Source organism: Leucopleurus acutus, assembly GCF_964270905.1.
Source record: "Leucopleurus acutus genome assembly, chromosome: 4".
NCBI classification, from domain to species: Eukaryota; Metazoa; Chordata; class Mammalia; order Artiodactyla; family Delphinidae; genus Leucopleurus; species Leucopleurus acutus.
Genome location: NC_139146.1, coordinates 112,946,315 through 112,961,213, shown reverse-complemented (window position 1 = coordinate 112,961,213; position 14,899 = coordinate 112,946,315). Strand labels below are relative to the sequence as shown.

The following is a 14,899-nucleotide window of genomic DNA, read 5'->3' as shown; positions in this document are numbered from 1 at the left end:
CTTGGCCTGTGAGCCGTGGCCGCTGAGCCTGCGCGTTTGGAGCCTGTGCTCCGCGACGGGAGAGGCCACAGCAGTGAGAGGCCCGCGTACAGCAAAAAAAAAAAAAAAAAAAAAAAAAAGAATGAGCTTAATCCATAAAGTTTTCCTCTTATAACATTTTCTTAAATATCGTATTCCTTTGCCTCTATTAAACGTAGCATATGGTGATACCTGATTCAGCACAAATCATATATAGACTTCTATTAAAAACGTCACACACACTCAGTGCTGTCATCTAAATATAATCTGGGGATTTCAAGTGTATCACTGAGAAGCATAGAAAATAAACATCCTCTTACTTCTCCTCAAGCCAGCATCCAGAATAATTAATCACCTCTCTCAAACACAAAAGGACTCTGTCTTACTTAAGTCACTGCCCCTTTCTTCTGCAAATCGCTGCCGGTTGCAAGCATGCCAAGGCCGACGTTTTGGAATTACTAATAACCTGTGCTATTATTGTAACAATAATAGTAATAGGTAGTCACAGTCATCCAGTTATTTGGGAACCAAGTCCTCACCTTACCATCCTGAAAATTACTTTCTTTAGGTGGACTTACTGGGAGTACGAGAGGGCAGAAACGCAAGGAATGCACTGAGTTGGATGAACCACGGATTTCCTTGGATGCATGCATGTTCTCAGATCCAAGCTCAGCCCTCCCTGACTTGGGGACTATGAGTGTGATGTCATCTTTCTAGATTTCAGCTTCCTGGTCTAGAAAACTTAAATGGTAGGACGATATCTTGTGCACTTGGTTATTGTAAAGGTTAAACGAGGCAGTTGTGAAAGAGCCAGCAAGGGGAGTGGCAGGTAGGAGGTGCTCAATCCTCTCCCTTCTCTCCACTGCATGAGTCCATGGTCTTCCTACTCCTTTTCACACCTATGTGCTGACTGTGATCACGGCAACAGACTTGGATGCCAAGGCCAAGGCCTCTCCTATCAATTTTTACTTCTTCTATAATTAAATATAAAATTTCAAATTTAGTGTAGCATATACATGGGCAAGTCCACAACTTGCTAATAAACTATTGGCTAATAAAAGATAGCAGGCAATGGACCTTTATGCTTTGAAGGTCTAAGCATAAAAGCAAAGGAAGAAATTGTAAGAGAAAAATTAATAGGTTCTGATGAGTTAAAATTTTAAAAGTCTGTCAAATATACATTATAAAAATAATTTTAAAGGCAAATGACAAACTGACTTTTAAAAACTGCGAATTATATTAATTAGAATTATACTCTACTATATAAAATCATTTACAAGCAATAAGAAAAGACTGGAGGCAAGATCAAGATGGTAGAGTAGGAAGATTCTGAGCTCACCTCCTCCCATGGATGAACCAAAATTACAACTACATATAGAACAACTCTCTCTAAGAACAACCTGCAGACTTGCAGAACAGCTCTTCTATAATTAAGGATATAAAAAAAAAAAACCTCATTGAGATGGGTAGGAGGTGACCCATACCCCTGGCAGGAAACTCAAAAGCCGAATGAATATCACAAACTTAGAGGACCTCCCTAAGAAGTAAGGAGTTCCAGCCCCACATTGGGCACCACAGCCCTGAGACCTGCACCAGGAAGATGAGACCCCGTAACCGGATTTGAAAACCTGTGGGACTTACATTGGGGGAAGCCAGAGAGCTATAGGAAACCAAGACTCCCCTCTTAAAGGGCTTATGCACAAACTCACTCTCTCTGAGTCCCAGCACAGAGGCAGTGGTTTGTAAAGAACTTGGCCCTCTAGCTGGCCTGCAAAGGTGGCCCCAGCACACCTTCCAGCCTGTGCCCACTCCACCTCTAGCCATGCCACCAAGGTAGCAACCCCAATCCAGCTCAGGAAAGCCTTGGCCAGTGTCCACTTCAGTTCCAGGCATCTTGCCAGGGAGGCCCCAGCCCTGACTGACATACCCTAAAACACACCCCTGCCATCCTGCTCCAGCCACAACTGCCAAGGCCACCTGGCACACAAAATCTACATAGGAAGAATTCTACACAAGGCCACACCTTTAAGACCAGGAGAGATAACTGTTTCACCTAATTCACAGAAGCAAACCCAGGAAAAACAACTCCAATGAAAAAAAGATAACTAATTTACCTAATAAAGAATTCAAAGCAATGGTTATAAAGATGCTTATAGAAATTAGGAGAAGAATGGTAGAACACAGGGAAAACTTCAACAAAGAGATAGAAAATATAAAAAAAGAAGCAATCAGAACTGAAGAATACAATAATTAAAAGGAAAAATATGCTGGAGGGAATCAAGAGCAGATTAGATGTTACAGAAGAATATATAAGCAACATGGAAGACAGACTAATGGAAATCACCCAATCATTACAGCACAAAGAAAAAAAAAGAATTTTTAAAAATGAGGATAGTTTAAGGAACCTCTGAGACAACATCAAGCATACAAACATTTGCATTATCAGGATCTCAGAAGGAGGAGAGAGAAAGAAAGGGGCAGAAAACTTATTTGAAGAAATAATGGCTGTAAACATCCCTAACATGGGGAAGGAAATAGTCCCAAAGAAGATGAACCCAAAGAGATCCACACCAAGACACATCATGATTAATAAGGCAAAAGACAAAGGGAGAATTTCAAAGGCAGCAAGAGGAATATTATGCATAATATTCAAGGGAAATCCCATAAGGCTATCAACTGATTTTTCAGCAGAAACTTTGCAGGCCATAAGGGAGTAGAATGATATATTTAAAGTGCTGAAAGGAAAAAAAACTTATAACCAAGAATACTCTGCCCAGTAAGGCTATCATTCGGAATTGAAGGCAAGATAAAGAGCTTCCCAGACAAGCAAAAACTAAGATTTCATCACCACTAAACTGACCTTACAAGAAGTGTTAAAGGGTCTTCTTTAAGCAGAGAAGAAAAGGTCATAACTAGAAATATGAAAATATATGAACAAAAAAAAAATCTCACTGGTAAAGGAAAATATATAGTAAAGGTAATGGATCAACTATTGAAAAAGCAAGTAAAATTTGAAAAGCAAAAATTGTAAAATCAACTAAAACTACAATTAGTGGTTAAGGAATATACAAAGTAAAAAGATGTAAAACATGACATTAAAAACATAAAACATGTGGAGGGGACTAAAAATGTAGTGCTTTTAGAATGTGTTCAAACTTAAGGAACTATCAGCTTAAAACCAACAGATTATATACATATATATACACACACACATATATATATCAATCAATATATATGAACCTTAATGTAACCACAAACCAAAAATCTACAATAGATACACAAAAAATAAAAAGAAAATAATCAAACTACAAGGGAAGAGACTAAAAGAAGAAGAAAGGAACAAAGAAGTACCCAAAATAACCAGAAAACAACTAACTAAACAGCAACAAGTACATACTTACCAATAATCACTTTAAATGTAAATGGAATAAATGCTTCAATCAAAAGATATAGAGTGAATAGATTAAAAAAAAAAGACCCATTTATATGCTGCATTCAAGAGACTCACTTCAGATCTAAAAACACACATAACCTGAAAGGGAAAGAATAGAAAAAGATATTCCATGCAAATGGAAATGAAAAGAAAGCTGGAGTAACACTACTCTGATCAAACAAAACAGACTTTAAAACAAAGACTATAATAAAAAAAAAATACATGTGGTCATTACATAATAATAAAGAAAACAATCCAATTTACAATTGCATCAAAAAGAATAAAATACCTAGGAATAAATTTAACTAAGGAAGTGAATGTCCTGTACTCTAAAAACTAAAAGACATCAATGAAAAAAATTGAAAGAGAAATGGAAAGGTATGCTGTGCTCATGCTATGGAAGAATTAATATTGTTAGAATGTTCATATTACCCAAAGTAATCTACAGATTCAACTCAATCTCTATCAAAATACTCACGGTATTTCTCACAGAACTGTAACAAATAGTTCTAAAATTTGTGGAACCACAAAAGACTCCAAATAGCTGAAGCCAAATTGAGTAAGAAGAACAAAGCTGGCAGAATCACACTCCCTGATTTCAAACTATACTACAAAGTTACAGTAATCAAAACAGTATGGGGCTGGCATAAAAACAGACACATAGGGGCTTCCCTGGTGGCGCAGCGGTTAAGAGTCCGCCTGCCGATGCAGGGGACACAGGTTCGTGCCCCAGTCTGGGAAGATCCCACATGCCGCGGAGCAGCTGGGCCCATGAGCCATGGCCGCTGAGCCTGCGCGTCCGGAGCCTGTGCTCCGCAACGGGAGAGGCTATAACAGTGAGAGGCCCGCGTACCACAAAAAAAAAACAAAACAGACACATAGGTCAGTGGAACAGAATAGAGAGCCCAGAAATAAGGTCACCACTCGTGGTCAATTAATCTACAACAAAGAAGGCAAGAATATACAATAGAGAAAGGATGACCTCTTCAATAAGTGATGCTGGAAAAACTCGACAGTTACATGTAAAAGAATGAACCTATACCATTTTCTTATACCATATACAAAAATAAACTCAAAATGGATTAGAGACTTAAATATAAGACCTGAAATCATAAAACTCCTAGAAGAAAACATAGGTTGTGCGCTCTTTGACATGGGTCTTAGCAATATTTTTTTTGTTCTGTCTCCTCAGGCAAGGAAACAAAAGCAAAAATAAACAAATGGGGCTACATCAAACTAAAAAGCTTTTGCAGAGTGAAGGAAACCTCCACAAAATGAAAAGGCAGCCCACTGAATGGGACAAAATATTTGCAAATGATACATCTGTAAGGGGTTAATATCCAAAATATAAAAAGAACACATACAACTCAATAAAAAAAAAGTCCAATTAAAAAATGGGCAGAGGACATGAATATTCATTTTTCCAAAGATGACATAAAGATGGCCAACAGGACCACGAAAAGATGTTCAACATCACTAGTCACCACTAGTTATCAGGGAAATACAAATCAAAACCACAGTGAGATATCACCTCATACCTGTCAGAATGGCTATTATCAAAAAGACAAGAAATAATAAGTATTGGCAAGGATGTAAAGAAAAGGGAACCCACATGTAATGTTGGTGGGAATGTAAATTGATATAGTCACTTGGAAAACAGTATGCAGATTTAATTTTTGAGGAAAAATTAAAAATAGAACTACCATATGATCTAGTAATTCCACTTCTGGGTATTTATCTGAAGAAAACAAAAACACTAATTCAAAAAGATATATGCACCCCAATGTTCACTGGAACATTATTTGTAATAGCCAAGATATGGAAGCAACCTAGTGTCCATCAAGAGATGAATGGATAAAGAAGATGTCACACACACACACACACACACACACACACACACACACACAAAGGAATATTACTCAGCCATAAAAAATGAAATTTTGCCATTTGCAAAAACATGGATGGACCTAGAGGATATTATGCTTAGTGAAATAAGTCTGACAGAGAAAGACAAATATTGTGTGACTTCACTTATATATGGAATCTAAAAAACAAAACAAAAGAATAAACAAAACCAAACGAAAACAGGCTCAGATACAGAGAACAAGCAGGTGGTTATCAGAGCAGAGGGGATATGTGGGGGTGAAATAGGTGAAGGGGACTAAGAGGTACAAACTTCCAGTTATAAAATAAATAACTCATGGGGACGTAATGTACAGCATGGAGACTATAGTCAGTAATATTGTAATAACTTTGTATGATAACAGATGGTAGCTAGACTCATAGTGGTGATCATGTCATGATGTATAAAAATATTGAATCACTATGCTGTGTACCTGAAACTAATATTATATTGTAAGTCAACTATAACTCAATTTAAAGAAAAAGAAAAAAAAATCCCAATGGAAAAAAATAGCAACAAGCTTATGGAATATTCAACTTTATTAACTGCAAAGAAATATTATTTAAAATAAAATTTGATAATATCTTTTAATATCAGATAAGGAAAGTGTTTAAAATTCAGCTATTGCTAGTGAAGCTGCAATGGAGTGGAATTCTACACAGAGCCTTCTCTCATGATAGCACCTGGAACAACTCAGCCAGGCGGGGCCTACCCTAGGTAATCAGACCCAAAAAGAAGCTATACTATCCATGATAGTCCCACTGGGTTTATCATTAGACATAGACAACTTAAAATTGAATTTTAATGACCACAGATGTCACAGCTTCAATACTCAAAATCTTTAGATGCTTTGACCTACTAATTTCACGTTTAAGAAGTTATCTGGAGAAAATGATCAATGACACACCAAAAAGTTTCAATACAAGGAATTCCATCTCATTGTTCTTCATAGTGAAATTGGAAATGTTTTCGTGAATATTGGAAGCTACCCAAGCACCTAATAATAGGAAATCATGTTCTCCAAGAGTATGCTGGGGAACTATTTACAACATAATGTTTTATAAAAAAGCAAGATATAAACTGTATACATAGTATAATTACAATTATGTAAAAACATATTTCTCCATCTATCTATCTATCTATCTATCCATCCACCCATATTCACTGCCAGTTGCCCCCCACAACAAAAAAAAACCTGAGGAAGCAATAGTGGTTTTCATAGCTTGGAGATTACTAGTGGATTTTTTTCTGCTTGAATACTTTTCTATTTTCCAAATTTTCACCAATAAACAAATATTCACTTTAGTCATCAGAGAGCAAAGTACTGTTTAAAATATCTAATGAATCATTTGCATATCTTAAATAAAATAAAATTTGAAAGCTGCTTAGAAAACAACTTGAAGTGAATGTCTTTATTAAAAGTTAGGAGATTGCTTCTAAACATCTAGACATTTCATTAAAACAAGAGCTTGTTTTTGTCACTACTGAGAAACACTAACTGTCATTTCTTAAACATTTGCAATCATACCAACTCTCAGATGAGGCCACAAAAATTAACTATAATAACTTGTCAATCACCAAAGTTTTCTCAACTGTAAAATGAGAGGGCTGTATTAACTAATCTCTTCGGTACCTTCAAGCTCTCTAATGATGTGAATCTATTATCTGACTCAAGAGACATAAAATTAAGCAAGGGATTCTCCCTTCACAATAAGCTTGAGAATTATGGGAATAACAAAGAACATTCATCAGGGAGACTCCACTCTAGATGTCAAAGCCACAGAAGCCCAGACAGTGACCCAAAGTGCACAGAATGATGGAAAGGAAGTATTCTCACCTCTCTCTTAGAGAAAAGTCACGTGAGTCCCCTTCATTTTCATCTCCTACTCTTATCCCTAAATCAGTGACACCTCTCTCAGCAGAGGGAGACCAGAGATCAAGGGGTTTGGTACATGCTGATAGATAGATAGATAGATAGATGACAGGTAGATATTTTTTAATTTCACAGTGTTTTCTATACTCATTTACAAAAGCTGTATTTTTTATGAGCACTGTAACAAGCAAAGAAAGCTCTGTAAAATCAAGAAATAATACATACACAAAACAATGCTCCCACAAGACCTGTGCTGTAGCTGTGCCATCTTAATACCATTAATACCTTTGAAAACCTGTGACTTTGACACTGGCCGAAAGCACATTCTGCAGACCATATCTTATATATATTCTTCTGCATAGCCAAATAAAAAGTCGGCTTGGCTGTCCAAAGGAAAGATAAGCTCATAAAGTATTTGCCTGGCTTAATGACAGAACAAAAAAATAATTTTTCTTCCTATAATTTGTTCCTGTTATGATGTTATAGATCCAGAATACTAAAAACCTGGGGATGTTCCATGCATATTGTAATTACATCCTCTACTTTGACGAGAACAAGGCTGCAGAATTCAGTATTCAGTTCTTGTCCCACATGCATAAATTAATTCTCCTTTCAGCCTCACAGACAGGCAAAGCAAGCAGACCTCTCCCTCCACACTCCTGTATTCGATCGGACGCGGGCACTAGGGCACTACCACCTGCCACTTTCTTTTTCAGTGAATCTCCAAGCACCATCTTCTAAGACATGACATTATCTGGTGCTGAGATTAAGTTAGTAAAGAGGAAAAGAAAGGGGTTAAAGGTCCTTTCGCCTCCCTTTCACAGGCTAATTTGTGGGGAAAAGAACAGGGAAAACGCATTCCAACACTCTTTAGGAAAACGTATTTCAGGCTTGTCTCCCTAACTGGTTGGCAAGGCTGGGCAGAGATCCAAAAGCTAATTTGAAAGGATAGCTTTGGGAGGTCATGGATGAAATAGTCACCCAAATGCTGGCTGTAATAAGCCCACGCGAAACTTACATAACCTGGTCAGCCAAAAGGCTCAGGTGTTTTCCTCACTCCAGAGAAGATGTGGGGACTTGACTTGCTGGAACGTCAGCTATACAAGGTGCTGCCCACAATGCCAGCAAAAGAGGTCCCCTCATGAGGCGAGGCTGTTTCATTAAAGGTGGCCTCTCCATGCCGTCCTGAGCTCAACCCACCTTTGACTTTCCTTCTCTTCAACTTTATTCTCTGGGGACAGCATCACTTTAACAGATGCCCCTCCCACCACACTTGCTCTATCCTAAAGCCTCTTCTAAATCTCTCTTTTAGGGGAAAGCTTCCACTTCACCATTCCAGAGCTCTTAAAGCACCAGACTATTTCATAACTACCGGGACAGAGTCTCCATAACTCGTCCTACGGGATGCAAGCCAGAGGCTAAGGAGAGAGGATTACCACTGTTCGGCAGGAGAGGAAGGTGCTCTGGAAACTGCTTCCCAAGCAAGCCAAGGGTGCAAAACAGAAAAGGCTCCAACATTCAGGAAAAAACCTAGTGATGCAAGGGACAAGGGGAGATTCAGATCCAACCCAGACAAGCATTTAACCCACTCAAGGAAATGAATAATATTAAGAAAAATTTGGCAAGAATCTAAAAAGGTGAAGAAAGAGAGGAAAGAAGAACAGGAAGACAAGAAACATGATCGGTTTCACTTTATTAAGACTCAAATTCGAGGATTTTGTCTCAACTTAAAAAAAAAATCATTCTTCTGTTTCTATTTGAAGAAGTAGACCACTAGAGAGTTTCTTCCCTTCAAACTACAATTCCTGGCTTCCCTGGTGGCGCAGTGGTTGGGGGTCCGCCTGCCGATGCAGGGGACCCGGGTTTGTGCCCCGGTCCGGGAAGATCCCACATGCTGCAGAGCGGCTGGGCCCGTGAGCCATGGCCGCTGAGCCTGCGCGTCCGGAGCCTGTGCTCTGCAACAGGAGAGGCCACAGCAGTGAGAGGTCCACGTACCGCAAAAAAAAAAGAAAAAAAAAACCCTACAATTCCTGAAATTCAGCCATTTTCTCAGTTACATCAAGTACCAGAAATATAATTATACACTCTCAGGGGAGTACATTCTGAAAGTTGCATATGGGAAAACAAGGCATGGGCATGATCTTACCCAGTTTATAGCTTCCCATGGACTGTGTCAGAGCCAAAGGGGTGAATTGCAAGGGAGGCAGGGAGAAGAAGGACTTTCTAAACTCTTCCAGAAAAAGTAGGAGACCAAGCGGATTTCTAATTAACCCATCAGCAGATCTGTGGTCCCTGAACTGCCCGCCACACAGGTTAGTTGGTCTAAGACCAACATGCCCTTGGGACAAGGACATGGATAAGCTGGAGAAGGGATTTACTCATTGTTTGAGTCGTGATGTTTATTGAGCACCTACTCTGGGAAAAGTTCACCAGGTTAGGCGGGAGGCAAGGAGGCTCACTATGAAGGTAGACAAAATACTGTCAATGTTCTCAGAAATCTTAATTCAAGATAAGAAGATTGCACGTGTGCATGAACATAACACAAGCAAGCAAATGACAAGCGTCATTAGAGCGGCCATGCAAAGAGTCATTGAACTCTGACGTCTCATGTCCCTGGAACCACCTCTTATTTGAGATGTCTGTTGTTCCCCCAGATCCTGGCCTCATTTTGGATCCTAGGGCTCTTTCACTTGAAAGATTCAGTTTGAGGTTTTTGACCTTGAACCACGCACCTGTTCCAACCATTATGAACTGGCATTAATTCCGTCACCAATCTGCCCTTCAGCACTTTACATTTCACAAGGGATCCTCTTGTGTGGCGTGTGAAGTTTCCACCACCCTACATATTGCAGACTGAATCAAGCAGCACAAGGTGATACGTGGTATGCAGGCACAGATCCTGCTTGGGTATCACTCAGCAATACATTGTGCAGAAGTGAAAGAGTGACTTCCTCGGGTAATGTGGAGACAGTGGCTTAAGTGAGGTGATCCTGTCCCACGGGGAAAGCACACTGTACTCACGGAGTTTTAGGTACACACACTGAATAGCAGCCTAGAGCAGGTATATCAAATCCGGCTAACCTATGCTCTCTCCTGAATGGGTAGAGACACTAACTTGGGGAAAGTTTTGTATCAGGTGGAAGATGAAGATTAAAGCAAAGAGCCTCTTTCTAACACATTCAACGTCACCTGCTGCCTCGGGGGAGCATGTAGGCATGAGTGGAGATGAACTGTAGCGATCCCATTTTCATACTTTCTACTATAAACCTTGCAATAGTCCTTTTACATCAGTATTTAATATCTCTAAATTAATCCTACAGGACCTGGAATGAGAAAGTATAATAAAAGAACTTCAGGGTTGATTTCTAGTACTGTGGTTCTAAATGTGGTGGAGGCGAGCATTTTCATTTTGCCCCCTAGGGGAAATGTGGCCATGCCTACAGACATTTCTGGTTGTCAGGACTTCAGAGGATACAAACTGGTGGGTAGAGGCTAGAGATGCTGCTAATCCTTCTGTAATGCAGAGGATGGTCCCCACGACAAAGCCTAAAGTGTTAATAGTGCTGAAGTTTAGAAACTCCACCCTGAATGAGGAACAAAAGACCAGGGCTCTAGACCAGGTTACACCACTTATTTGGTACTATATGGGGCAAGTAACTTATAGTCTTTGCAATTCTACTTTTCCATCTTTAACACAGGAGTAATAACATCTGCTCTACTCACCTACTCAGGGTTGTTTATAAAATCAAGTGAAAAAATGTATGTGGTACACAAAGGCAAGTTGGCCCTTTTATTATTCAGCATTACAACTTCTTCATCATCAACATTCTCAGACTATTCTTTATGCAGACACGAATTCAACTGACACATATTTACATGGGACAGTAAATAGGACAGTTTTAATCTTATTCAAGAAACCTAAATGCCCACGGAAAGTCAAATAAGCTTGAGGTCCTCCACCGTCCAAACAAAGGGGAAAGAAAATCCTCTCTTGTCAGCTTTACCTTGTCAATGATCTACAGACACTGAATCAACCATGGGTCAGAAAATACTTACCGTGTGAATTTTCTTTTCATGATGGCAAGATCCAGGAGTCCTCAGCACACACTCAGGGCAGCACTGGTTGGCGGGTATTTGAAGCACTTCCCCCTGAGCATTTAAAAACAGCTCAGTGTAAAGTAGCAGCAACAGGCAGTCACATCAGAGTCACTAACTCTCATGAGTTTCCACGGGTGACAACAATAAACAGGATAAACAGAACACACTAACGCAAAGGATTCTCTCTGTCAAGATGAGCTTCTCTCAAAGATAACATGAACCCCCTTGTGACAGTAATTTCCTTGAAAACTGTCTACATCTTTTCACATGTAATGAAGTGAAGAATTGTATTCACTAGAAATGCTCCATCTGAGTGTCGCACCAGAAAAGCAGTAGGGGTGAGATAAGAGCTCTATTTCCCTAAAACAGAGAAGAGAAGACTTGGGCGGGCAGGGCCGCAGAGCTGGCAGGTCTTCTAACAGCCTATAGATGCCTGATGGAGCCAGCTGGGGGGGGAGCTAAAGTTCTAATGTTCACTTGGACCTGGGACACAGAGTAGCAAAGCACAAGGGGCAGGTGAGAGAAGGACAGAGCGGGGAGAGGAAACAGCATCGCTGTGGAGGTTGCACATGTACTGTGGGGAGCTGGATAGAATTCCTGGGCTCCAGTAAAGATCTACATTGTTTATCAGGGTTTCTATAATTGCAATTGTGTTTCCTATCAATACCTGACACTATCCAGGGAATGGGCCTCCACGTGATACCTTAGGATTTATTGGGAAGTTGTCACATGTTAACTAACCATCTATTTGCCACTGTGAAGGATCTGTTTATCCAAGATTATTAAAACTAAGGCACATACATGTGTCTTTGGGACCCAATCCTTCTATTAGACCCTCTGACTCAACCTGCTCTTCCACTTAGCATTTCCTCAAGTCCAGAGATGTGGCAGAAGGGGTAATTAGTGATTTTGATCGAAAATGGTAGGAGATCCTGAATTAACCAGGAAATCATGACTTGTCCACAGAATAAAAGCCTACAAAGAATTCAGCTGGTAGATTCAAAAAATTATGTAAGTCATAATGTTTCTTTGTTATTTGGGGCTGCTTCCATTAAAAAGAATTGTACCTAAAAGAGAATGTTAATTGTACAGAACTACATCCTCAAGAGTGGGTGGGAAATGGGACTACTATTTCACAACTGTTAATCCACTAAACAGATAAATACATCAGTAACAGTGATCACCAAATTCTTATTTGCTTAATAAAGGATAAAACTTATATGATATGGGATTTTATAAAATTGTACATATGGTGCAACATTTATGACTATTCACAAAAGTGCCCTCTGAACCCCGAGTAGAACCTACACTTGTCTAACTTCCACTAAGAGAGTAAAGCATCCGGATAGAAAATGAGATGATCCAAGTGTTGTTTGTATTCTAATACAGAAGCAGGGAGCGAGGGAGAAGGGCAGACAAAATTGAGGACTTCAAGAGATATTTTGTGCCCCCAAATTAGTTGTCTTTGATTCATATAAAAACTGGTCTTCAGATTTGGCCCTCAAAACGCATTTTATAGATATGATATTCTTTATTTGTGAGTGGATGTTCCCTATCTTGCATCTACCTATTGTACTTCTGTTGGAACATGATTTGGGGCTACAGGAGGAGCAAAGAATTCTGCATGTGGCACTTGGAGAAAGAAAGACAGGGAGTTCTTGCTACCTAACCATGTAACCTTGCATAGCCTTGTGAGCTGTGGGCTGCAGGGAACACATAAGCCTATTTCCCTGCAGGCTTTGCACTGGGAGCGTTAGGAAGTGGCCACTTGGGCAAGAGACATCAATGAAGATTGCTTGCCTAGGATCTAAACGAACCAACTAACAATAACGATGATGATCATGTGATAATTACAGCTAAAACTGAGTACTTAGAATAGCCAGGTATTCTTCTAAGCGTATGTGTGTGTGTGCATGTATACATATACGTAGATGTATGTCGTGTATACATATATATAATCTCTCACAACAGCTTGATTAGGTAAACACTATTCCTATCTACATTGAAGTCTGCGGCCGAAACCCCACAATGTAATACAGTGCCCCTTTGCATGGCATTGTCCTCTTTGTATATATGTTATTCAGAGGTCCTGAAGATTGGTTCTGACAGGGCCGGGTTAGATAGTCAATGTTCTAAATGCCTCTGTTCTCTTCCTCTCAGTCGTTCTCTGTCTCTGTCTCTCTCTCTGACCTTATTTATCTAACTCTATAGCTAGCTATTCTATACGGATATAGGATATGAATACAGAATCTATTATATATGGTTAATAGGATGAATAGATAGATGATAGATAGATACAAATATCTAGCAGAACTACCATTGACACTTGGTTATTTCCAGTCAATCCATGAGCAAAACATACATTGTAAAAGGGCTTTTTAAAATTTTTTTAAAATGATAGGAACCCAAGTTACTATTAATAACAGGAATAATTTAGTTTAGGATACAATGGTGATTCATAAACTTGTGCCATGAGCTAATATAAGTGTACCCAGCAGATGCAAATAACAACACATGTTCCTGAGATACACAAGGAAAGACATGGTGGAGTAGAAATTACACTGGCTCATGAGCCAGAGACTAAGGTTCTTGTTATGGCTGTGCCACTGTCTAGCTCTGTATCTTTTTTTTTGGCTGTGTTGGGTCTTCGTCGCTGCACGTGGGCCCTCCCCAGTTGCGGCGAGCGGGGGCCACTCCTTGCCGTGGTGCGCAGGCCTCTCACCGCGGTGGCCTACCCCGTTGCGGAGCACGGGCTCCAGGCGCGCAGGACCCAGCAGCTGTGGCGCATGGGCTCAGCTGCTCTGCGGCATGTGAGATCCCCCCGGACCGGGGCTCGAACCCGTGTCCCCTGCATTGGCAGGTGGACTCCCAAGCACTGCGCCACTAGGGAAGCCCCCCAGCTCTGTATCTTTGAGCAAGTGACTAAACAACTAAAAGTCTGTTTCTTTGTCTATAAAATGAGAAAGCCTGACTAAATCCATTTTAAAGGCCTCTTCCAGTTCTATCATTCTGTCGCTCTGTCTCCCCCATCCCCCATATCTTCAACTTCTCTCTCTCTTCTAGGTCAGCCCCCTTTCCCTCTCAAGGTGATCATGTCTCTTTCATAGCAATATCAAAAGCGAAAACAAAACCTTCTCCCTTCCCTTGTTTGGTTATTCTAAAAATATTAACTAAGCATCTTCAGCAGACAAATAAACAAGCATTTGCAGTCTGGTCAAGGGCTGTAAAAAGGGCAAGCAAAAGCACACAACGACACCCAAGAGGCTCGATGGCTGGGGGTGGGAGGTTCAAAGACACTTCACGGATGTGGTGGTGTCTGCCTAACATCCCATTTCTTTCTTCCATTCTCAGAGAAGCTCCCTGGGAGGAGCCTATATACTTGGCCTTCCTTTGCCCACTTCCCATTCACTCCTCGAGCCTCTGCATACAGTCCCATCACTTCAATGACACCAACTTCAGTGTGGCCGCCAGTGGCCTACATGTTGCCAAATTCAATGGATCATATTAAATTCTTCTCCCACTTACTTCCTTACCTGGGATCAACACTGTTGATACAAACTCCTTCTGGAAACTC

At 40.2% G+C, this 14,899-nt stretch overlaps 1 protein-coding gene across 1 annotated transcript in view; it reads right to left on the bottom strand.

Moving 5' to 3' along the window:
* The window catches only part of FRAS1 (Fraser extracellular matrix complex subunit 1), a gene marked incomplete at its 3' end in the record, with an annotated part of 462,769 nt that overhangs the window by 265,571 nt on the left and 182,299 nt on the right, over positions 1-14,899 (bottom strand). Inside the window, exon 4 of the mRNA XM_082837588.1 lies at positions 11,284-11,376. Coding sequence (XP_082693714.1) covers positions 11,284-11,376 — 93 coding nt within the window. The remainder of the gene's footprint in view (positions 1-11,283; positions 11,377-14,899) is intronic.